This window comes from Erythrolamprus reginae, chromosome 3 (genome assembly GCF_031021105.1).
Source record: "Erythrolamprus reginae isolate rEryReg1 chromosome 3, rEryReg1.hap1, whole genome shotgun sequence".
Taxonomy (NCBI): Eukaryota; Metazoa; Chordata; class Lepidosauria; order Squamata; family Dipsadidae; genus Erythrolamprus; species Erythrolamprus reginae.
The window spans coordinates 170,203,806-170,230,403 of record NC_091952.1 but is presented as its reverse complement, the minus strand read 5'-3'; the positions used below and the strand labels follow the sequence as shown (position 1 = coordinate 170,230,403).

The following is a 26,598-nucleotide window of genomic DNA, read 5'->3' as shown; positions in this document are numbered from 1 at the left end:
TTAAGCTGGGGAAGAAATGCAGAAGAAATGCAGAGATTGGAGAAGACAGGAATGCAGGAAAAAGCCTGGGTCCATGGGGAGGAACTTTAGAGATTGGAGAAGACAAGAATCAGTAGTGGGTTCTAAAATCCTTTAACAGGTTCATGCGTGCCCTAGCATTTATTTTATTTATTTTATTTATTGGATTTGTATGCCGCCCCTCTCCATAGACTTGGGGCGGCTAACAACAATGATAAAAACAGCATGTAACAATCGAATAATGAAACAACTAAAACCCTTATTATAAAACCAAACATACACACAAACATACCATGCATAACTTGTGATGGCCTAGGGGGAAGGAATATCTCAACTCCCCCATGTCTGGCGGTATAAGTGAGTCTTGAGTAGTTTACGAAAGACAGGGAGGGTGGGGGCAGTTCTAATCTCTGGGGGGAGTTGGTTCCAGAGGGCCGGGACGCCACAGAGAAGGCTCTTCCCCTGGGGCCCGCCAAATGACATTATTTAGTCGACGGGACCCGGAGAAGGCCAACTCTGTGGGACCTTATCGGTCACTGGGATTCGTGCGCTAGCAGGCAATTCCGGAGGTAATCGCCTGCGCAGAAACTTCCCTGGTTGGTCATCAGAGCACCCTGCCACCAGTGCTACCATTCTTAGAACTGGGTTGAACCGGGAGCAACTCACCATTGGCAAGAATGGAGGTAAAAGCCTGGGCGTGCAGAGAGAAACTGGAGATTAGAGAAGGCAGGAATGGAGGAGAAAGTCTGGACATGCGGTGAGAAACTGCGGTTATTAGAGAAGGCAGAAATGCAGGAGAAAGTCTGAGTGCATGTGATGGGGGAGAAACTATGGAGATTGTGAGCCCCCCCCCCATGCCCCGTTTTGGGCCTAAAAAGCCTCCTGCACCAGCCTGGAAGCCAAAAACATGGACCATGGCACATGTGCAGGGGGCACATATTGCAGGGAATGCGTGTGCATGTGCAGGGGTTGGGTGCAGGGCATTGAATTTCGGGGATTCGGGCATGAGCATGTGCATTTACCACCAAAAAAAGGTTAACTATCATCGGCCTAATATCATGTAAATCTTATTTTCTACAACACAAATATTGCTGAGGTAATTTCATCTCACCATAGCACTGCCGGTGGGCTACAACAGGAATATGAGATGGACACCTGTAGCCTAGCTCACTTAAAAAGTGATGCCCCTTCCAACGACTCAGGCACATGTAAGCCTCTACTCAGCGTTTCTGGCCTCATTCACCAGCAAGAGAATGGTAAAGGAAGACCAAATTTTAATCAATGTGTCTTTTTAGATACTGAAGGAATGCTGGACCTTATCTTACCTGCAGATTGACTATATGAGCCACATCATTCAACTATGAACCCCAACACAATGCTAGTCACCCCTCTAGATAAAAAACAAGGAAGTTCTATTCGGATATTGTCATGGAATATATCCGGTTGGAAGAACAGAATGTCAGATGGAGACCTATTGGATTTCCTCTCCAAATTTGACATTATAGCACTCCAAGAGACATGGTTAACCACCAGTGATGAAGAAACCCAGTTAACAGGCTTTAGATCCTAGTCTACACCCGCACGTAAATTTAAGTCAAAAGGGTGGGCCTCTGGGGGATTATGTGTATTTGCTAAGGCAGAGATGGGCTGGCAAGGGCACCAATTGGCCCTTAGAGAAGACCCCCTACTACTTTCAAGCTATTCAATTCAAATACAAATCAACTGAAGTAGTGCTGCTAAACGCATATTTACCCCCATCTTCATCCCCATGTTTTTCCCCTGACATCTGGGTGCAATTAGGAAAGACAATTGTGGAGATAGATATAAAATATCACAAAGCCATTGTGATCCTATTGGAAGACTTTAACGCTAGGGTGGGTGCCTCCTTGCAAGACTATGTACACTTGGGCATTATCCCGGAGACCTATTTGACAAAGGACCCACCCTGGCACTCCAGAGACTCTAAAAGGAACGCGGCGGGCTCCAGTCTGATCTCCTTGACATACACATGTAACCTTCACATACTAGGAGGCAAAAGCAGCTGCTTTATATATCCCTTCACCTTATTAGTGTTAGTACAGTTAAGGTGGCCCCTATTTACAGAATTCCTACTAGATATTGTTGATGTATAGCTCTTGGTGTGCCTTGTTATCGGTCAAGTTTAAAAAGTCCATTAGAAGGTGTGCTCAGTAAAATTTAGCATATTTTATACTTTCCATTTAGTTAACATTTCTTAATCCCTCTCCCAAAAAATACCTTTTCCCAAATACCTTCTTGAAAATATATGATTTAACTCTCAATCCTGACGTGAACCTGTCTGAGGCCATCTTGAAGGCTTGCCACACAACAGAAACAGGGGGGAATAGTTAGCCAGGGTTTGACAGCCAAAATAGTGACATTTTCCTATGGGAACCAAGGTCATTCTCACAGGTGGCTGTCCAGAGGAGGAGTGAAATAACCAAGCAACTAGCCGGCAACTGCATTGGACAGTGTAACAAATGATTTGGGGGAAAGCCGCGGGAACTCTAGAGTCGGCTTTCACTAGTTGTGCCAATATGATGTTTCTAATAAACTGTTCTTTGAGAAACTTGCCTGCCTCGGAGTTTTCTGTTTTATGGGTACATTACTTGGAACATTGATATCAGCATCTATTTCAACACTTTAATCTAGAAAAGACATTAAATTGTAAATGGTCATTAACCAATCCAAACCTTGAACTCAAACTTATTCTATTGTTCAGGACTAAAATAGTGTATGTTTCCCATATAACAAAGAATAGCATTAAGTAACAGCATTAATTAATGCATAGCATCACTGATATATGAAGTCAGATTTCAAATGATGCAAGAGGTGCAGTTTTGTTTTTCATTTTAAACTCCAGCAATGAGAAAATATAGTTTTTGCAATGCTTTATTTGGAACAAATGAAGGTAATCTAAGTTAATAACTGCACAAAATTAATATTTAAAAAAACAAAATGAAACATTTGTAAAACATATTTAAGAAAATAATCCATATTAATTGATTAATGTAATGAAGCTCACTACGGATATAAAATTTCTGATATTCCAATGACAAATTAATGATTTAACAAGTTCAGGATCTTATAAGATCAGAAGAAACTCATGCGACAGTTCAATAAAGTTGAAATTCAGTATTGCCAATTAGCATAAAACAAACTGCAGTATTCTGGAGATCTCACAGCTTTGCATATTGTTTTATTGCTACCTATGAAAGATACATTTTGCTGAATTTGTTCTGAGATTTATTTCATATGTAAACAAGAAACAGTCTTCCCAATTTTGGTGTATAATATCTAGCTGATAAGTTCAACTATGGTTCACTAGAATATATACCATAAGGAATTATTTTAGTCTTTTAGGTATCCCTATACTTATTTTTGCTACAACTATGGTAACTCCTCTGTAAATTCACTTGTATGAGACGTTATTCAACAAGAGAAACTGTGTAGATTACCTTTGAGTATTTCATATTCAGAAAATATTGATAACAGGTTTCTTTATAGGCAGTTCTGTTTAAGGAGAACAGAATCTACCAGCAAATATAATACTGCGACTTTTGTTGTGCTTAAAGAAGAAAAGAAAAGGATGATCCCCATTAAATTCATCTTTGTGTTGTAGGATCCGGTATCCAGGAACATCTCGAGACTCTCCTCCTTCTTCAGTTACTTCCAGAGAGACTTTGTGAACAATCTTGGAAAGAACAACGCCTTTTGACTCTGACATTCCAGAGAAATCTGATGCATTCTCATCAAACATGTGAGTCATACCAAGGCTTTCTAAAATGGGTTTGAAGTCATATTCACTTTCCACTTTGAATTTGGGGAGGAACACATTAACTCTACTGTTTGCCATCACACTAGGATTGGTCCACTGTACCAGCTTCTCCGGGGTGATCTCCTTCTCAAGCTAAAGAAATAAGAAAAATAGGTTAAGGGAGTATCATCTGATATGGTATCATATGGTATGATGTGGTATGGTACAGGGGTGGGTTCTAGTTTACATTGTTGCTAGTTCACTTCCTCACATGTCGTGTGTGGGTGCGCAAGTTGCGCTCCGTGTGGGAGCACCATGCGGGTGTACCATACAGGGGTGTGCATATGCAGTGCAAAAACCCCAGCTTCTGCACATGCACAGAAGCAAAAAACAGATTCTGCGCAGGAGTGAAGAACAAGATGGCGGCGCCTACAGCGTTGCTCAGAGAGCCAGTTTGGGAACGTGTCCAGCCGGATATCACCGCTAGTCCGGTGACTGGGGGGAAATTCCTGCTACCAGTTCTATAGAACCGGTCCAAACTGGCAGGAATCCGCATGGCATGGTATGGTATGGTATGTGTTAGATATTTGCCTGGGTGACCTACCCAGACAAGGTAAAAGTCAAAAGTTCAGATTTGTTTATTGCATGTTGATTGGTTGCCTTCTTTTGGCGCTTAAAATGTCTCTTTGTAAAACTGCCTGTTGCTGGGCTAGATTGTATAAATAGGAGAACTGTCATTGTATAGAGCTTTCAATACTCCATTGCTTCTTGACTGAATTGACTTCCTTGTCCTGTTAGCGAAATAAACCTTGCTTGATTCAACCTTGCTTTGAGAGTTATTACATTGGCGACGAGGAGACTGACCCTCCGTGTGCTATCATGGCTACTCCATCGGTAGTCCAGCCACCTGAATTCTTCGACCCAGAAAGAATGACCTGGACAGCCTACATGGCGAAGTTTGAAATATTTTTGGAAGCGCCCGGCATGAAAGACGCCGACAGTGGCCACAAGCATGCCCTTTTCCTCAATTACTGTGGCACACAGATTTTTGAGCTGGCAGAAACCCTCACTGACCCTGAACCGGCGAATTCAGTTTCCTGGGACGCTCTCTCGTCCAAGCTAGCCGCTCACTTCGAGCCTACAAAGCCAGCTAGAGTTTTTCGCCATCAATTCTCCCGGATGTCACAAGCAGAGGGGGAAACGATCTATCAGTTCGGTATGGTATGGTATGGTATGGTAATAGTGTGGTATTATATTGTAATGACTCCATCAGTCATAGACAATGGAATTTGTCTAGCAGCTGACAAACCACTGATCATAAAATGGAGATTATTTAATATTAAGTCAAAGTTAATTTGGGTTCATTAATTCAGGCAACTGTTGTTTTTTAATTTACTGTGGCATTATGTTTTGCCTGAAAACTGAGGACAATTAATGCAATTGTAATATCACAGCTGGAATGCTACTAGCTATTGTGATTTGATGAATTAGTTTAATGAATTGTCCAGTCTGGCTTCTTTTTCTTAATATAGAGTCTTGATATGGCCCTGCTACATTCAATGAACTAAACAAATGGCTACCAGACACATTAAGAAATAAATATATTTTTCACTTGTTTCTAATCAGACTATTTTGAAACATTCAAGGAAGAGAATGATTGATAAGCAGCTTTCCAAAAACTAATTTAAAATTTATCCAAGCATTTATTTCTACCTGTTCCAATCCAGTTGTATCATCCTCTATATCTTTAGGTAGCAAGATAAGCATGCTTAAATGTTTATTATGGCATGGGAGTTCCAGAATCTTGGTTTTTAAATCATTTATGTAGCCCAAGCATAACGTAGCTTCCAAATTCATCATCTGCACAGGTTTGGTTTCTGTCTAGGGAGGAAAAGACAGAAATTGAAAGTTCACTTAAATACCAGTTGTGGTCAAAATTCCTGATGACTATTTGTCTTCATAAATTGAAAATATGAATTAAGAATAAAACTCAAATGTTACATTGTTTAATTATTACAAAGTTGTGTACAAATGTGTATTCTGTAAAATAAAAGTTAATATTTTGAAAAAATGCCATCTTTCTACTAGATTTTTAAAAATAAATAGTATTTTTAAGAAATGTATTATGTGTGATTAATAACATGACATTTGCTTCTTTATACTCATATACCTTAAAATATTAATCTCAGCATCTTATTTTGTGAAATTCAGTGTTGCATTTGTTAACCTAGAACTGGCATTATGAAATCTAGATTCCTAGCAAGAGTGCATATTGAGAATTCTGAGATGGATCATCATGTATTTTAATCCATTTGAAATATTGATCTGGGTTAATTTGCTATACACAACAGAAGCTAACAAGAGAGATGATGAAGAACGATTAATCAAAATGGTGACAAAAAGTATAAGAAAATGTAATCCATTTGACATTGCCTCCAAATCTTTTTGCTATCCATAACATTCAAAAATCATATTATATTTTTATCATCTTGGGGGCCATCACTTTTAATTGCAGAAAGGAACGTTCTGATATCTTTTAAATGAATATGGGCTTTTTTGAGGGATACACACTAATAAATGAATTATTAAAACACATTGACAATTTAGGTCATTAGCTATAAAATCACTCATTAGAGCTGATTTAGGATTCTGTTGATTCAAGTAAATGCTGGTTTAAAACTCAGCAAGAAATTGAAGGCTTTTGTGTAGCATTTAATATTTGTGTTAACAGTTTGAGGTTACTTCTTCCTATACCTTGCTTATTCTGAATGGGCATTCCTTGGTTTGTGCCTCAGGAAACTTCTTCATCCAGTTTGTTATGAAATACGCTGCATTTAACAGGATTATTTTGGTCTCACCATTGACACTCTCCTCAATTAAGATGTTTTCCATTTTACCTGCAAATACAAGGGCAAGGATACTTCATTAGAAGTACAACCACAGACACGGAAAGAACAGCAAAAGTTTCTAGGAAAAGGCAATTCAAGATGCTAAAAAGATTCTAAAAAAGGCATTTAACTCTTTAGCAATACAGTGATCCCCCGGTTATTGCGTCCCCAACCATTGCGAACAGGGTAATTTGCGATTTTTGAACCCGGAAGTCAAAACACCATCTACGCATGCGTGCCCTTTTTTCTATGGGCACGCATGCGTAGATGGGGCCCGGCAGATCAGCTGCTGGGCGGCTTCCCTGGGTCTTCCCCCTCTTGCTGGCGGGAGGGCGAGCAGCGGGCATCAGCAAGGAGTTTCCCCACCGCCCACGCAAACTCCTCGCTGCGGCCCGCCCTTCGCCCGCCCACGCCGTTCATTCTCGCCGCTTTTGAGCTGAGTCCTGAAGCGAATTCGCTCCAGGACTCAGCTCGAAAGCGCCGAGAGCCAGCGGGGACAAGCCGTTCGCTGGCGCTGGCTATCGGCGCTTTCGAGCTGAGTCCGGAAGCGAATTCGCTCCAGGACTCAGCTCGAAAGCGCTGAGAGCCAGCGTGGACAAGCCGTTCGCTGGCGCTGGCTATCGGCGCTTTTGAGCTGAGTCCGGAAGAGAATTCGCTCCCGGACTCAGCTCGAAAGCGCCGAGAGCCAGCGTGGACAAGCCGTTCGCTGGCGCTGGCTATCGGCGCTTTTGAGCTGAGTCCGGAAGAGAATTCGCTCCCGGACTCAGCTCGAAAGCGCCGAGAGCCAGCGTGGACAAGCCGTTCGCTGGCGCTGGCTATCGGCGCTTTTGAGCTGAGTCCGGAAGCGAATTCGCTCCCGGACTCAGCTCGAAAGCGCCGAGAGCCAGCGTGGACAAGCCGTTCGCTGGCGCTGGCTATCGGCGCTTTTGAGCTGAGTCTGGAAGCGAATTCGCTCCCGGACTCAGCTCGAAAGCGCCGAGAGCCAGCGTGGACAAGCCGTTCGCTGGCGCTGGCTATCGGCGCTTTTGAGCTGAGTCCTGGAGCGAATTCGCTCCCGGACTCAGCTCGAAAGCGCCGAGAGCCAGCGTGGACAAGCCGTTCGCTGGCGCTGGCTATCGGCGCTTTTGAGCTGAGTCCGGAAGCGAATTCGCTCCCGGACTCAGCTCGAAAGCGCCGAGAGCCAGCGTGGACAAGCCGTTCGCTGGCGCTGGCTATCGGCACTTTTGAGCTGAGTCCTGGAGCGAATTCGCTCCCGGACTCAGCTCGAAAGCGCCGAGAGCCAGCGTGGACAAGCCGTTCGCTGGCGCTGGCTATCGGCGCTTTTGAGCTGAGTCCTGGAACGAATTCGCTCCCGGACTCAGCTCGAAAGCGCCGAGAGCCAGCGTGGACAAGCCGTTCGCTGGCGCTGTCTATCGGCGCTTTTGAGCTGAGTCCTGGAGCGAATTCGCTCCCGGACTCAGCTCGAAAGCGCCGAGAGCCAGCGTGGACAAGCCGTTCGCTGGCGCTGGCTATCGGCGCTTTTGAGCTGAGTCCGGAAGAGAATTCGCTCCCGGACTCAGCTCGAAAGCGCCGAGAGCCAGCGTGGACAAGCCGTTCGCTGGCGCTGGCTTTCGGCGCTTTTGAGCTGAGTCCTGGAGCGAATTCGCTCCAGGACTCAGCTCGAAAGCGCCGAGAGCCAGCGCGGAGGAGCCGAAGATTGGGGGCGGCGCAGCTATTTTAAAATGTCGCCGCCGGCATGGGGGGCTTGCCAGCACCCCCCGGACCCCCAACCCAGGTTTGGGGGGCTGCTAGGAAGCCCCCCATGCCGGCGGCAAACAGCCACGCCGCCCCCAATCTTCGGCTCCTCGCTAGCGCTGTGGGAGTAAAAACACCATCTGCACATGCGCAGATGGTGTTTTTACTTCCACAGCGCTACTTCGCGAAAACCCGCTCGTTGCAGGGGGTCCTGGAACGGAACCCTCGCAACGAGCGGGGGATCACTGTACTACGATTTACTTTATTATCATTAAAATGATAAGTCACTTTTTTAGTGCTGTTATAACTTTAGTGTAGTGGTACTATAATATTTCCACAATAGCCATAAATAAGCAAACATTTACTATGATAAACTCTCGATCTGAAGGGATAATTCCCAATTCAAGGACATCCCAATTCATGACTTAAAAGAGATCTATTTGATCACTTGCCATCAGTAAGGTCAGAAACAGATTTGTTGATCTGCAGCCTGGTGTCTTCTGGCTTGTCTTTAAAATCTACGACTTCAAATTCTGATGGGAAGGGCCTTTTGACAGAATTGATGAATTCCTGAAAGAGAGAAGGCTTCCAGATTAAAAACCTGATTTCCCCACTGGTAACATGAAGGGGAAGAGCAAGGGTGTTGCTGCCATGGACAAAAACTGTGGCACACATGGCAATTTCAAACTTGAAAGACAACTAGGTGGGGGCTTTAACTTGGATTCCAAACACACTAGCACATGGGCGTCCAACTCAATTTCATTGAGGGCAGCATCACGGTTGTGTTTGACCTTGGGGACCGGGCAGGGGCACAGCCAGCTCGACTTCACTCATCGAGGCTCCGTTTTGAGCCGCCACAGCCTTCTGTAGCCTTCTGCCACTGAAAACAGAGCCTGGGAGCACCACACATATGGCCTTCCTGAGCTCTGTTTTGGCTGGCAGAGGCACCGTGGGCATTTCCAGAGGTACCTTGGTCATTTCCAGGGTGGGCCCATGGCACCCTGCAGGCCAGATTCGACCCAAAGGTCTTGAGTTTGACACCCCTGGACTAACACAAGAGGACTGGAAACCATCAGGCCCACTAAGGAGTTCTGGGGCCAGCTGATAATCTCCTGCACAATAAATAAGACATGATTCTTCATGCTTTTGTATTTCCATGAGCCAAAGCCAAATACAGTAGTACCTCTAGATACAAGTTTAATTCACTCCAGAACCGAGCTCATATGTCGATCAACTCGTATCTCGACCGAATGCCTTTAGCCTTTGTTTTTCCCTGCCGAGATAACCAGAAGCAAGGATTCTTGCGCCACCTAGTGGAAGCTCGGCTCGTATCCCGAATTTGAGCTCGGGTGTCGAACAGAAATTTCGCTCCTGTCGTGGCTCGTAACTTGGAATACTCACATGTGGAGCAGCTCATATCTAGAGGTACTACTGTATGTCAAGAGGCCCAAATGACTCTTGCTCTTGTGTATTTCACAGCAAAGGTCTCCTTTACAAATCCCCATCCACTGCTTTCATAATTAATGAAACAAAATTGGATTTCAATAGCTTTGTCTATAACACATCAGTTATACCATAGTGAACTTCAGTTGGGTAGGCTTTTCCATGATCAAGTAATTTTTTCTTTTTAAAAAAAATTAGACTTATAGATACATATTTTTGAGAGGGTTGGAGGATTTTAGTGGATGGGGGTTGTTTTTCTTTATTTTAACAGAATTTTAGGATTCTGCGAAAGTGGAAGATGGAGATATGTGGGGAAATTAGTAAGAAGAAGAGGAAAGTCTTTTTTTAATCCTTTCTTCTTCTTTTTTCTTTGTTCGTTCTGCACTTTTTTCTTGTTCTTCTTTTCTGCTATTGTTTTACTTTCATACTTATTTTTTTACTTAGTTTAATCTATTTTCTCTTTACTTCCTCTTTTTTCTTCTTTTTTAATTTTTTAAAATATTTTTAAGTTTTATTTCTTTTAAAATCTTCATATAAAGGAATTAGTAATTAGGTTTGTAATTTGATTAATTTGGCAATATTAGGTGATATTATTGAGTTTACGTTTCCCCCCCTGACTTTGTTACTGGAAGACTTTTTCAATTTTTTTTTCTTAAGGACTTTTTATTAATGGGCGTAAAACATTTATAAAGGTTATTGACTATACCTGAAAATTGATATAGAAGAGATTTGGAGAAATTTGAAAGAGTACAGCCAATTCATCTAGAGGTATTAAAAATTTTGTACAGCTTAAAAAGTGTTTCAGTTAATAGCAAATTTGTATAACATAAGAAAATTGAGCTGCTTTTTTTATCCAGATGTCAAAAGTGAAGGAGGTAGTATTGGATTTGCATACTATAATTTCTGAAATTGTTCTATTGTAAAGCAATCTGTTGATGTTGGGGGTTTTTTTTTACTGTACTGTGATTGGAGAGAAAAATTAAAAAAAATCTTTGCCAAAGTAATATTAAGGCAGCAAAGTAAAGAAGAAAAAAACTTTAATCCAGTGTACAAAATTATCCAGTGTACAAAATAGGGAGCAACACAGGGTAGCTCCCTATTTTAAAGCTGTGTAAATCATTTTAAAAGTGTTCAGAAACTTCAGATCGTACAGAATCGTACAGAATGCAGCTGCGAGAGCAATCATGGGCTTCCCTAGGTATGCCAATGTTACACCAACACTTCGCAGTCTGCATTGGTTGCCGATCAATTTCCGGTCACAATTCAAAGTGTTGGTTATGACCTATAAAGCCCTTCATGTCATCGGACCAAAATATCTCCGAGACCACCTTCTGCCGCACGAATCCCAGCGACCGATTAGGTCCCACAGTTGGCCTTCTCCGGATCCCGTCGATTAAACTATGTCATCTGGCGGGTCCCAGGGGAAGAGCCTTATCTGTGGCAGCCCCAACTCTCTGGAACCAGCTCCCCCCAGAGATTAGAACTGTTCCCACCCTCCTTGCCTTCCGTAAATTCCTTAAAACTCACCTCTGCCGTCAGGCATGGGGGAATTGAGCATTCCCCCCCTCCCCCGGGCCTATACAATTTATGTATGGTATGTCTGTGTGTATGTCTGGTTTAATAATGGGGTTTTTTAATGTTTTTTTAAATCTATTAGATTTGTCATGAATTGTTTTATTGTATGCTGTGAGCCGCCCCGATTCTACGGAGAGGGGCGGCATACAAATCTAATAAATAATAATAAAGTAATAATAATATTGCAACAAATATGTGAAACGCAACTTTAAACACTCTTCAGTTAGCATATAAAAATAAAGCTAAAAGGAAAGAATGTGTAAAATAAATAAGGAATTAAAAAGGTACAGGTCTATTTCCAACTCATATTCCTCAGGGGAGATTTCTTTGCAGATCTCTGGCAACAGAAAAAAGAGAAAATCAATTTTGAAGACTCTCAGAGCCGCCTGGATTCTCCCAATAATTCTTTAGTGAGTCTATCTTTTGGATGTGGTAGGGAATTTAATGGAAGATCAAACTGCCAAAACAACAACAACCCAAACCTCTGTTTTTATTCTACAGCCCTAAAGCTTCTAATAACATTGTCTGTCAACTGAAGGGCATCACTGGATACAACCCATTGATTCAGTTGAAATGCTATAATTAAGATCCTGCAAAGCAGGAGTGTTCACCCTTAGAGCAACTTTTAAGACTTGTAGACTTCAACTCCCAGAATTCTGGCTGGGGCACTTCAAGTCCCCAAGTCTTAAAAGTTGCCAAAGTTGGACATTCTTGCTGTGAGGATTCTATTTTGGGCTGCAATTTCACGCATCATTTTTGCTGTCAGCAACAATAATTTCCATGGTTGGAACTCTTGTGTTATGATCCTCCCCTTGAGAAAGTTGCTTGCTTCTAGTTTTCTGTAAAAAAAGGTCCTAGAGTGAAAAATGGTATTCATTTAACAACTGTACAGTCACTTAATGGTCATAGTGGTTCACTTAACCACTGACAGAAAAGTCATAAAATCAGATCAGTCAGGTGACGACCCTCCTTACAACTTACAGCAATAATGGGCTGTTTCCATTACAGTCGCAAACTGGGAATATCTATATGTTTTTTCAAAATTAAATTTAGTAAAGCAACCATGGGCATATTGTAATGAATTATTAAATGTAGATGATAACTGTGAACCTGCTGGGCCAGATAGAAATTACTATTATTTCCTCCCAACTTACCGCAGTAGGGTTAAGTGATTTTTCTACATAAAGCCGTTTAATCAGTTTTAATGAATAAAATGAGCTAAGTTTGGAAGCATCAGAGGTAATTGTCTGGAATCCAAATGGAATATCTTTGACATCTTCTAGATGGAGCCCCTGTTAATAAACAAATACAAGTGTAAGTGTTGATTTCAGCAAACATTTCTTCTGCAGCATTTTCAACACAATCAAATGAAACATAAGAATTATTTAATATATATTAATTAATATATAAACTTCAAAAGCAATAAAACAAAAAAAACCATAAATTAAAAGAAAGAAATATACAATAGAAATTACGACCAAAACCAATACAATCTCTGTCCGAGTTCAATCCATCCGACAATTATTAACAATACCATAACTCACAAGTATTTCTTACCTACAAAATTAACAAATATAACCAAACTAAGTCGTTATAATGTATATTCCTGCTACTTTGCAGGTAGTACCCCTCCCCCTTTTCTGTCTTCTTCCTTTCCTCTTTCCTTTCTTTCTCTCTTTTCTTTTCCTACCTCATCTACAATCTCTACTACAATACCTATTTATCAATGCATAAAGTAAAGCACTATGTTACTCCTAAATTACTAGGCTTGACAGATATAAGATCATGTAAATATGATTACTGAATATTGTTACTCCTATATTTGAAATGAATATACAACAATATATATATGCTACCGTATAAAAAGATTGTTTACCCCATCCCCTTCCCATTTTTCTTTTTGTACTCCCCTTCCCCATTCTTAATAAACTAATAAAGTATATTTTTTTAAAAAAACAATTAGAGCAAGAAAGCTTGCAAAATAGAGCAAAATTCACATAACAATTGCCCTTTTTAGCAAGCAACAGAAATGTTGGGCTCAATTGTGGACAGAGATTGAGGACTACCTGTATATTAAAAGCTTCATGATTACCGAACACACAAAAAAAGAATTATTTTCTATCTGATATTTTGTGCACCTTGTTTTTCCTGCAGCCAAGAAGAGGCCACTGAGAAGCATGTAAATAGAATGTGAAAAGTGAAGCCTTCACCAGCAACTATAACTCATAAATCGCCTTTAATAACATTTTCTTTTCTGTATCGGTTTCACCCAGTGAAGGGCTACCAAAATTTTCACTACCGCACTGTGGGTGTGCCTTATGCAGGACGCCTTGCATTTTCTTTCAACATCTTTCAGTGCAAATTGGGTGCTCTGGGGTGGAGCTCCATTTTCGCTACCCCACTGCGTTCCCCACTGTCCGGGCAGTAGCCCACCCCTGGCCTTCACCTCTTTTAACATGAGGTATAGTGTTGGCCAACAATGTAGCAGATTTTTAATTACTTTGAATTAATTCAGCTCCGTCAATGTATTAGGCACTTCAGTTTGCCTTGATAGATTTACTGAAAGAGTAGTAGACCCTTGGAACAAACTTCCAGCAGACGTGGTAGATAAATCCACAGTAACTGAATTCAAACATGCCTGGGATAAATATATATCCATCCTAAGATAAAATACAGAAAATAGTATAAGGGCCATGAGGTCTTTTTCTGCCCTCAGACTTCTATGTTTCTATGTTTCACTGCCATATGCAGAGATTAGCAATGCAATAGCTTATGCCTGTTAAATAATATAGGGTTCCCCTTTGGGAATCAGGATTGCAATTTTGATTATTTTAATTAATAATAATTATACAATTAATTGTTAACTGTTTGAACAATTAATCAGTGGAATGACTTGCCTCCAGAAGTTATAGGTGCTCCAACACTGGAAGTTTTTAAGACGAGACTGGACAACCATTTGTCTGAAATGGTATAGGGTAGTGATGGCAAACCTTTTTTTTCCTCGAGTACCAAAAGCACATTTGTGCATGCTTTCATCCCCCTACTCATACATGCATACCCGCCCCCTTGCTGCCCTGACCCTGCGCATGACATCCCTGCTCCCCTTGTCACCCATTTTCCAACTTCCAGTGGGACCAGTAGCCCTGTTTTCCACCATCCCCAGGCTCCAGACGCTTCCCTGCAGCCTGGGGAGGGTGAAAATGCCCGCCCTGCCTGCTCCAGAGGCTGAAAATGCCCTTCCAGAACATCTGCATGAGCCAAAAACCAGATTGCCAGCCCTGGAGCTGAGGCAACAGCTCACATGCCAGCAGATATGGCTTCACATGCCACCGGTGGCATGCGTACCATAGATTCACCATCACTGGTATAGGGTTTCCGACTTGAGCATGGAGTTACTGCATCTCCAGCATGGGCCGGTTCAACCCCCTGCACTTAGGGCAACCTTCTGCTGGCCCTCAGGCACCTTACCGGCTGACAGTTCCCAGGTTTGATGCCAAAGTTAGTGACTGGGTAACCCGGACTGCAGCCTCGAACTCATGAGCTCAAGCTATCTACATCAGTTGGATTGGAAGACCTCCAAGGTCCCTTCCAACTCTGTTATTATGTTATTCTGTAACAGATTAATCCAGCAACATTTAATGCTGGGGTCCTAAGTGAAAGCATGAGGAATTAACATTATATTGAACCAAAAAATGCATATAAGAGAATGACAATTTTATTTCCATATTTCATTCTTTTAAAAAGTGTAACTACTTCTTTTTTTTCCCCAATAAGTTTATTTTTTGGTCTTTCAACATCTCATATTGTGAACATTTGCTTTCTGAATTTCATACATCCATACAATAGTCTTAACAATATTTTTTTAAATGGTGACAATTCATTATCATTTCATTTTTTGATACATCTCTCATATTTCTTTTCATCTTAATATATATCTATTAATCTTTTCTTCCCTCTTATTTTATTTCTATTTTAATCCTCTTTTATTTTCCCCTTTTTCCTAGTCTTCTCCTTACTTTCTAACAATCAAATATGTGGTCTTTTCCCACTTTGTAAATTTCTAATATACATGCATACATTTCTAACTTTCAAATACTTTTACTTTACTTCTCCATATCATTCTTACTCTTTAATATAAACTAATTTTATCTTCTTAATAATTAATTCTATCACTTTATCGTCTTTATCACTTTATCACCTTTATCAGTCCAAAATTAATTTTTATCTTTTATAACCCATACAAAACACATTTCAACATTACCAATTTATATATTTTAATGTGATTTTATAGATTCGTTTCTACATAATAGTTCATACATGTTTAATAAAAGTTATTTTTCCACATTATGACGCATATCTTATTTTCAAAAGTATTATAACTTTTTAGTCTTATCAGTGCAAAAAATGATTTATTCACAATTATTTAATTCTATTATACTAATTTAACATACATATCTTATCCCTTTTTACTTATCTCTTTTTATTTTGTTCCATATTTTAAATCCTATTTTCTTTCACTTTTTGGGTTGCCTCCCCCAAATTTCTTTCAACTCTTTCATTTCTGTTCTGAACCCCATTTTTGTTACGTTTTCTATCTTTCTCTATTCTATTTTCCCCCTCATTGTTTTATTTTGTTTTAATCTTTTCTGCTCCTTTTATTTTCCCTGCCATCTATAATTTTCTTTTCCCTGCCTTCTGTTCCAATCCCTGTTTCTCCCACAATGTTTCTATCATCCCTTTGTTGTATTTTCTTTCTTGTTTTTTCCCCCAGTTCCTCTGTTTTTTCCACTCTTCCAGTCTCCTTAATAGTTTCTTCATTTATCTGTTCTGCACTTATTATTCTTTGTATTATATTCTCCAGTTTTAGTTCAATGCAGTCCATATCTTCAAGTATTTCTTTCATTTCCATCCGCTGTTCATTTATAATGTCTTTAATATCCTGCTGTGGCCATTCCATGTCTCTGTTTCCACTTATTATCATTTTTACAATTCAACCAAAATTTAAAGGAAAAAACTAGGGGTTAACCACCTCTATTCCTTCTTTTGGTTTATTCCACTTTTTTAAATCAACAAAAACTAAAGTTCCAACTGCTGCATCTATCTTTCTTTCTTTCTTTTTTCTTTCTTTAAGATGGCATTTGTGCTTCACATCAGTGTTATTCCTCTTTGTTGTTCTGTACTTTCAATTTCAATAAGTCCAATATGTAGATAAGTATTTAATAATCAATTTAGTTTTAATAAGATAAAGGCAACTTCCAGTTCAAATGTCAGTATTTTTCTTTAAACCACATCTTTCTTTCCAAAACCACATCTTTTTTTAAAACTGCCAACTAAGCTTTTTTTCTCTGTTCTCTTAGTTCCCAAATGTTTTCTTCAGTTTTTTAGTATGCTTGTCCCGCCACTAATGTTTAGCTTCCATATTTTTCAGTCATTTGGGGGGGGGGGGGGGGGGTCACTTTTTTTTCTCTTAAAAGGCAACAATCCCATATCGCAAACCACTCACTTTTCCCTCCTGCTCATTCTTGCTGTTCTGGTCTTCCTTCGGTTTTGTGGTAGCCATATTTGTTGCCTCTGCACCACGCCATCAACTAGGGGCTTTCCAATTCAGGGAGGGGACTTGCTGCTCCCCTCTTCCTTCCTGTTGTCCTCCTTCGCTTCTTCCCCTCTCTGGGGGGAGCTTAGGTCCCAATCCGGGACCCTCAGGCCTGGGAGTTTTCAGAGCTGGCCACAGAGCTGGTTGTCCAGCTTCTGATGCCGCCAAAATAGAAACCGGAAGTCCCCTAAAGTGTAACTACTTCTAAACATATCATTTTACATGGTCCAAGTAGCTTTCCTTAACGTTTTCTTATCAACTCTGTGATATCAAGATATTGGTGTTATACATTAGTTCTAGATTTAGCCTTAGATAAGATAAACTAATAGTGGCATTTACAGCAAACTACAAAATGTCAACCCACACATTGTTATGTCATTGTGCAAAGGCAGCCCTACCAAGCGACAACCCTAAGAGGCTGAGAGAACAAGAAAAAGTTGTATACATTTGGAAATAGTTAAGGCACCTTTCAAGTTCTGTAAATCTCTTTTTTAATGGCAAATATATGGCAATGTTGTCTGTCTTCGTTTCCTCTTAAGGTTTACTGTTTATTTCCTGCCTCAGATTTAAGAACCTTTGCTGCTAAGCCAAGCCAAGATTTTTCTACCCATCTTATTTAATGGAAGAATATACTGTAACAGTATTTGAATTTATAGAAGGGTCAATCTTCATTTACATAGCAAAGGAAAAATAGACTTTTCATATACAATAAGCAAAAGTTATGTACACTGAGAGCATACGCACCAAGACAAATGCCTTGTGTGTCCAATCACACTTGGCCAATAAAATTCTATTCTATTCTATTCTATTATGCTAAAAGTAAACATCCTACCTGTTTCATCTGGGTTGCTGTGTCACCATTAGCTGCTTTATATGCTAGAGCAAGAGAAGTTGATAGGCCAAGTGGAGTAAAAATAAAATTAGCACTTTTGTCCAGTGCACAGAGTTTTTTGAATAGATCAACCGAAAAAGCTGTAGTTGCAGCTTGTATAGCATCCATAGTTACGATTCTGAAATCAAAAGGGCAAAATAATTGTTCAGTCAAACAATCTTGTATATGAATAATTGCTACTTTCTCACATCCCACATGCCAAATAAACATTGAATGATACTGCAGCCTTGCTGTACAAGTTAATAGATGTTTAACCTGAATAACAATCATAACATTTAATACTATCTACACGTGGTATGTACAGAAAGGTACTGAAGGTACAATGTGCTCTCAAGTTGTCTTGGGTCAAACAGCTTTGAACCAATCCCTTGAATTATCTCATCACAACATTACAGCAGAAGAACCTACTGGGTTGGTAAAATTTATCTTCTTACAGTTCTGAAAGCTGAAGTTTTCAATTTCAGACTAGGGTTATCAGATACGTATTTATTAGTTTCCCTTACCTCCTCAAAATTTAAAACTTTCTTCCTAAGAAATTTAAATGTTTGGGAATATTTTGCCTTTTCACATTAGATCCACTAACTAGTGGTAAAAACCTTACTATAACAATCATAGTACAACACCAGACATTCAACTGATACATATATGTTCTTAGCTTGCAGCCATAAACACAAATATACTTTTTTTCAGAAATTCAGCAACTGTTGAATTTGTAAAATGTGAGAGGAATTGTTGTTGGGAATTGACATTGTGTTCTGTGAATGGTATGAGCATTCCTGAGAGCAGGAATTTGACCTGGGAAGAGATTATTGAAGCACATTTTATAAAACTTTAGCAGAAAGGATACTTAGAGGGGGAAATGTCACAAGAATAAACAAAGCCTAGCACTTAAGAAGAATCAGGTCATTTCCATTAAGTGCCACCTTTCTTAATTCATGTTTTATTCGTTTAAAAGACACAGAGTGCTTAAATTGTGTTTGTGTAAGCAACCAATTAACTAATGTTCTATTTATTTTATTTTGCTTTAGATGTAGCAATCACTGTCTTGACTGAGGTCACAAAATCCTCATGTGGGCCTATCCATATCAGTGTTAAGACAAAAATATTTGAAAACCTTCCCAAGTATTATGTTCCCAGGTATAACTCGTACATCAAATGAATACTTATGATGACATTGGACTGAAACATTTCTTACTTGTTTTCAAAAAGTGTATGTTCCATCTCAGGCAAAATACAGGAATTATTGCAGTGTCGTGCAACTATGCATGGTTTAGTTCAGTAATGGTGAACCTTTTTTCCCTCAGGTGCCAAAAGAGTGTGTGTGCATGCTATCGCGCATGAGTGAGTGCCTACACCCCTAATTCAATACAAGGGAAGGGCAAAAACAGCTTGCCCATCCTCTGGAGGCCCCCTGGAAGCCGGAAATGGCCTGTTTCTCAGCTTCTAGTGGGCCCAGCAGGCTCTTGTTTCACCTTCTCCGAGCTCCAAAGGCTTCCCTGGAGCTGGGGGAGGGTAAAACATCTTCCCCCATCCCCCAAGAAGCTCTTTGGAAGCCGAAAACGCCCTCCCAGAGCCTCTGTGCGAGCCAAAAATCAGCTGGGCGGAACATACATGCATGTTGGAGCTGAACTAGGGCAACAGCTCGCATGCCAGCAGATATGGCTCCGCGTGCCACCTATGGCACCCGTGACATACTGTAGGTTCGCCATCACTGGTCTAGTTAGGTCATGAAAAAAAGTTCTCCTTAACAATTTTCTGAACATGCAAAGATGAGGCATGTCAAAGGGCAAATCACAGCAACTGAAGAAAGAAAAACATGCCACTGTTTATATGCATAAATTTATAATAATAATAATAATAATAATAATAATTTATTGGATTTGTATGCCGCCCCTTAGCTTACTGTAGCTATGTCACCATATACGGTAATTTCCCCTGTTGAAAACCTCTCTAAAGAAACAAGCAGCAGTGTAAGAAGACTCAGCAATAGACCCAGAGGCCATATTTAGTATCAATTTCCCAATGAAGAATTATTCAAAAGTAAGAATATGAAGCTATTAGTCACTGGGAAACCTCAGTGAGGTGGAGCCAGTGCATTACTGACATACTAGTTAAGGAATTTGTACGGAGAATTGTGTTTAAGTCAGCACTTCTAACCAATTGCTCAAGGCATAGTAGCATCTTTGAAGTACAGCTAGTTTCAAACACACCCACATTTTACTAAAATGCCTGGGATGAACCTTTCTGCTTATTAATCTTGCTCTTCCCCAGAAGTTCCTTTTAAATTTCAGTTACATTCATTTTTATGCACCAGTAATTTGAGGCTTGAGAGGTTTTTACATTGTTTGTTTTCTTAGTTTCCAGTTCTACTAGCTGTAATCTTGTACAACAGCCACATATGGAATTTAAAAAATTCTAAACTGAGGAATATGACTGACATGTAGCCATTTTTGCACCCAAAAATCATTCTTGGCTCTTTCTAAAGTATTTTACAAATTTAATTTACTCAAGCAGAAGTCAAGACTCCAAGACTCCTAAGTTATTTGGAGTCAGAAAGTGATGCCAGTCCTCTACATGTCCTCCCAAATATTTTCAGTCCTCTGCTCACAACATCAAATAGAGAAGACAATTATTTTATGTTCCCATCTTATGGGAGGTTGGAGAAATCTCCATAATTTAATGATTCACCTGCCTGAACAAACAGTTCACTAACTGTGGTTTGCCAAGAACTTTGACAAGCTGTCTGTCTTTGCAATCCCAGAAAAGTGGATACCATTTTGGGGGGATCAAGGGAAAGGGAGGGTTTTGCCTTCTCTTTCTGCTCAAGATCCCCATGGACAATTGGTGGGCCATTGTGTGACACAGAATGCTGGACTCAATGGGCTTTGGCCTGATTCAGCATGGTTCTTCTTATGTTCTTAAGTACCAACACAAGATCTATTAAACCCTGGTTGGACAACCTTCAGGGTGGGTTCTAACTTACCTTTTTATTTATTTTCTTTTATTTATTCATTTGTCCAATACACAAATACAAAGGAAGAAAAATAGACATGTAGTAATATATATAAGGGTAAAGTGAACTTAGAGGAGAGGATATATGAAAGAAAGAAAATATATATGATAAGTGAGAGAAAGGAAAGACAATTGGACAGGGGACGAAAGGCACACCAGTGCACTTATGTACGCCCCTTACTGGCCTCTTAGGAACCTGGAGAGGTCAATCGTGAAGAGTCTAAGGGAGAAATGTTGGGGGTTAGGGGTTGACACAATTGAGTCCAGCAATGAGTTCCACGCTTCGATAACTCGATTGTTGAAATCATATTTTTTACAGTCAAGTTTGGAGCAGTTCGTATTAAGTTTGAATCTGTTGCGTGCTCTTGTGTTGTTGCGGTTGAATCTGAAGTAGTCATTGACCGGTAGGACGTTGCAGCATATGATCTTGTGGGCAATACTCAAATCGTGTTTTAGGCGCCGTAGTTCTAGCTTTCTAGGCCCAGGATTGTTAGTCTATTTTCGTAGGATATTCTGTTTCGAGTGGAGGATTGAAGGGCTCTTCTGGTGAAATATCTTTGGACATTTTCAAGGGTGTTGATGTCTGAGATGTGGTATGGGTTCCAGACAGATGAGCAGTAGTCTAGGATGGGTCTGGCAAAAGTTTTGTAGGCTCTTGTGAGTAGTGTGAGATTGCCTGAGCAGAAGCTGAGTAGGATCAGGTTAACAACTCTAGAAGCTTTTTTGGCGATATTGTTGCAGTGGGTTTTAGCACTTAGGTCATTCGATATTAGTATTCCAAGGTCTTTTACTGAGTGTGGGTTGGCAGTGACAGATTGTTTATTCAGTTTGTATGTGCGTTTTGGATTCTTTTTGCCACTGGTTTGCTTCCTCCTGTGCTGTTTGGGCGGGCACGCGGCATGTGTGCACACGATTCATGCATGCGTATGCACAGTACCAAAAACCAAGCTTCTGTGCATGCTCAGAAGCAAAAGACAGCTTCTCTGTGTGCGCAGAAGCCCAAAACAAGATGGTGGTGACTATGGTGCTGCCATTAGAACCAGTTCAGGGGTGTGGCCAACAGGCAGTCGCTCCTAGTTCGGCAAGCAGGAAAAATTCCCGCTACCAGTTCTATAGAACCGGTCCAAACTGGGAGCCACCCATCTCTGGCAACCTTGTATGATCAATAATTGTGCTAGTTCACAAACTATGCAGTAAAACATGATCAATTATGTATTCATTTTACTTTTACTGAATATGATCCACAGAAGTAATGTTTAATCTCACATTTCCAGGATAATATAATGGGAGTACTAAACTTTATATGACAATCATTTAGTATACTCAGGGGTGGGCTGCTGCCTGGATGGAGGGAACGCAGTGGGGAGCAAAAATGGAGCTCTACCCCAGAGCACCCAATTTGCACTGTGGGTGTCCTGCATAAGCCACGCTCACAGTGTGGTAGTAAAAGTTTTGGTAGCCCTCCACTGAGTATACTTATAGTCTGTCTTTTTTTCCATGACAAAGCAGAAGGAATTGCGGCTTTGGAATTCACAGGGATCCCCCATGAAGTTTGGACCCAATCCACATTTTCTTGACTTGAGAAAGACAGCACCATTGTTACATCATGTTTCTTCAAACTATGCCATGCCTTAACAACGATCCCATTAGCAGCATGAAGCACAACTGAGCTGGATGTTTTCCAGATTTTTAAAAATAAACTAATAATTTCCCCTTCATCAGCTAAAAATTGCAAGAGACATATAGACTGGCATTGGCTCACTGGCTACTTTTTGGATGCAAAAATGTTGAAAAAATGTGTAATCATTCTGCTAGTGCCTTGACCTCATGCAACATCTTAACTAAATTGTTTTTAGGGGAAAGATTTAGAAGCGGGGGATGATTGTGCTGTCAAAGAGAGAAAGGAGCTGTCACTTCAGATAGCAAATATTGGAAAGGATGACAAAAAAGGGAAACCACTACAAGGAATGATCTGCCTGCTTGTGGAAGTGTGAATGTAAAAGCAGTTATATAAGCAGCTTACCTTGAAAGAGAGGAGTGAGTGAGAAAGAAACTCAAGATTGACTCACCTTGGTTTTCTTAAGTATGATAGTGAGATGAGAAAAATTAGACCAGACTTTCAAAATCTTTACACCCTGTACCAATAAAGTAAAATTCCAATACTCCTTGCAGAGTCTCTTTCCTGATCTAGCCTACCTCCAAGGGATGATACTACTTTCAACAGTTGTAGTGAAAAACTGGTGTCCTAACATCAGTTTTAGCAAAGCAAATTTGGTTTAATAGGAAAGTGAACAAGAGGGCACAATCTGAGATGAGTTGGGGGAAAGATCAGAAGCAATGTGAGAAAGTATTATTTTATTGAAGGAGTAGTAGATGCTTGGAACAAACTTCCAGCAGACGTGGTTGGTAAATCCACAGTAACTGAATTTAAAGATGCCTGGGATAAACATATCCATCCTAAAATAAAATACAGGAAATACTATAAGGGCAGACTAGATGGACCATGAGGTCTTTTTCTGCCATCAATCTTCTATGTTTCTATGTTTAAGAAGATAGGTTGCCATTTGGTTCCTTGCCTGAGTCAGTAAAATGTTTTGACCATGTTAATCATTAAGTTTGTTCAAGTTATATTCCGATGTAGAATGCAGACTCAGAGCTGCTCCAAATCCTTGGAGAGGGGCGGCATACAAATCTAATGTATTATTATTATTATTATTATTATTATTATTATTATTATTATTATTAGCCTTGAACCACAGGGTGTTTTTTTAGCCTCAACTACCTTGCAGGGCGGCATACAAATCTAATATATTATTATTATTGCAGGGCGGCATACAAATCTAATATATTATTATTATTATTATTATTATTATTATTATTATTATTATTATTAGCCTTGAACCACAGGGTGTTTTTTTAGCCTCAACTACCTTGCAGGGCTTACATTAATCATTCCTCCAAGAACTCAGAGCAACTATACTGCTCAAAAATAAAGGGAACACTTAAACAACACAATATAACTCCAAGTAAATCAAACTTCTGTGAAATCAAACCAGCAAACACTGATTGACCATCAATTTCCCACGCTGTTATGCACATTCAGTTTTGTACAGAACAAAGTACAATGGTACCTCTACCTAAGAATGCCTCTACTTAAGAACTTTTCTAGATAAGAAACGTGTGTTCAAGATTTTTTTTGCCTCTTCTTAATAACCATTTTCTACTTAAGAATCTGAGCCCGGAAAAATTTTCCAGGAAATTTGCGAGGGCGTGAAGGCCCGGCCAGTTTCCTGACATTCCCCCTTTAATCCGAGACATCTTGGGCTTTTCTGGGCTGCCAAAGGAGCCTTTTGGTGGCACTTAAGGGGGCTTTGGAAGTCCAGAGCGAACGAAGTATTTTCCTTTCTCTGGGCGCTTGGAGAGGGAATAAACCACTTCGCTGTGGTGACTCCCTCATGCTGCCTCCCATACATCCAACGCGGGGTTGCCTCCCAGAGCATCTGGGCACTGAAAGGCAAAAGGGGTTGCTTCATCCTGGCCAGATCAACTCGGCTTCAGCCAATCCAAGGAGTCACCACAGTGAAGGAAAGGCGCCAGCTACAAAGCGAGCAAGCAAGAGCAGAGGGGAGCCCTTCAGCATGGGAAGGAAGAAGAAGCAGGTAGCAGCAGTAGTAGCTGCTGCCTTTCAGTCAAAGGAGCGGGAGGTTCCCCCCTCTCGCCCACCTGGGTTTCTCTCTCTGGCGCAGTGTATGGGGGGGTTGTACTCCTCCTCGCCGCCTCAGAGTCCTTGTTTTTTTTTTAAGCCTTAAAGTTTTGGATTTTTAAAATCCACCTCACCTCACCTTCTTCCTTCGGCAGCAACTGTCCTCCTCCTCTTCTTCTTCCTCCTCCTCCCACCCAAATTCCAAGCTTTTATTTCTTTCCTAATGGGTGTGCACACATTATTTGCTTTTACATTGATTCCTATGGGAAAAATTGCTTCTGCTTACAAACTTTTCTACTTAAGAACCTGGTCACAGAAAGAATTAAGTTCTAAAATAGAGGTACCACTGTATTCATTCATTCAGATCTGGGATGTGTTATTTGAGTACGTATTCCCTTTATTTATTTTTTTGAGCAGTTTAGTTTGGTGAACTAGTTTAAATCAGGATGATGTCTAAGAGTGGACTTGAATTTGAGTTGCCTAGTTTAAAACTCCGCTGTTTTAGAAATGGCATGAATAGAATCCAAGCCCTCAAAAAAGAAGAGAGGTATGTTGTTTTACTGTCAGCTTTGAACTAAGCAAAGTGAGAGGCTTCACTTTTATTTAAAAACTCTATGCTTGGATAAGATCATGAGGGTTGGTATTCTTCCTCAATATTAAATAATAATAATACTGGTAATACTGGGTCTGTACTTTCCTCCTCAAACTCCGACTGAGTTTCTTTTTATGCAGAAAGGAAAGGAAGGAAAATGCAGAACAAATGTAAAGCCATCCTAATACAAACTTTGGACTCATCAGTTCCCACTCTCATGCCTGATACAGCCTAAAAAATCAGAAATAATCACCACATACAGTATTTGTAATCTCTTGTATATAGAAATACAAGAACAGACAATAACCCTTGCCTGCTGGAATAAAAATCGGCCTTAACATCCTCTTCAGTCTGAATAGCATTTGTTGTTTGATGTACAACATAAAAGAAGCTGAGTCAAAAGGCCCACACCCCTATGAAAAATCTCACCTTTAATCAAGTTTCCACTAGCCATCTCATAGACGTGGGGTGATTGCAATGGACAGCCCCTAATACAACCAGGAAGAAGGCACTAGATAGCTATTTTACTTTGAGAGATTTGTCTGACCTTAGAAAAAGTGGAGAAAGAGAGGGAGAAGAGAGGGAGGAAGGGAGGGAGATAAAGTGTGGAAGCACAAAAGGATCACAAAAAAAGACACTATTTTTAGCCCCCCTCCCTCCGCCCTTAAATTCTATAAATGAAAAGGACAATTGCACAAGAAAAGTCTTGCCTATCATACAACTAAGGTTATTCACCACCCAGTCAATCAACGGAATAAGAAAGCTTATCATTCTTGTTCCCCATTTGTGTGATTTTTCCAAACAACTTGCTAGAAAGTAAACTATTGTACCACACACAGGTTAGGTCAATAATCTAACATACAAGCAAGAGAACTATAGAAATTTTCCAGCAACTTTTCATTCTGAAAACTATTGTCCGTACTAAGTTATGCAAAATGGGAACATCTTTCAATTTCTCCTGTAGTGTCCCCTACTTTTTCAGTTCCACTGCAAAAAGAATCCTGCAAAAATAGCTTAGACATCTACAAAGGGTGTAAAAGATATTCCTCACTTACCTTCTTAGGTAGCAACGCTATTTCCTGAACTGAGAGGTGGGGGGAAAGAAGATGCAAAAAGCACAACTAAAAGACTGGTGTTACTAGTGACAGTATGAAGCACAAAGACTGAACTATATTAGTTCACCTGAACTCCGATGCCACTCCCTATTTTGTGCTTGTACTTATCCTCTCCCTTTCTTGCTATTAATCATCCCTTTCGGCATTTCACACACGATGGGATTCAGACTGAACAGGCAAACTAAACGTTTCCAACAGCTGTAACATGCTCCAGCAGGATGAAGCCATTTTACAAAGGTTTCTTTCTCATTGCCAAGA

At 40.4% G+C, this 26,598-nt stretch overlaps 1 protein-coding gene across 1 annotated transcript; it reads right to left on the bottom strand.

Moving 5' to 3' along the window:
• Positions 1–2,912: 2,912 nt before the first annotated feature.
• On the bottom strand, positions 2,913–26,383 carry SERPINB5 (serpin family B member 5). The gene is made up of 7 exons (XM_070749093.1): positions 26,281–26,383; positions 17,859–18,036; positions 12,588–12,725; positions 8,868–8,985; positions 6,548–6,690; positions 5,507–5,674; positions 2,913–3,946 (listed from the first exon to the last, which is right to left on the bottom strand). The coding sequence occupies exons 2-7, from the start codon at positions 18,024–18,026 to the stop codon at positions 3,554–3,556; spliced, it is 1,128 nt and encodes a 375-aa protein (XP_070605194.1). The 5' UTR covers positions 18,027–18,036; positions 26,281–26,383; the 3' UTR covers positions 2,913–3,553.
• Between the last annotated feature and the right edge of the window lie 215 nt (positions 26,384–26,598).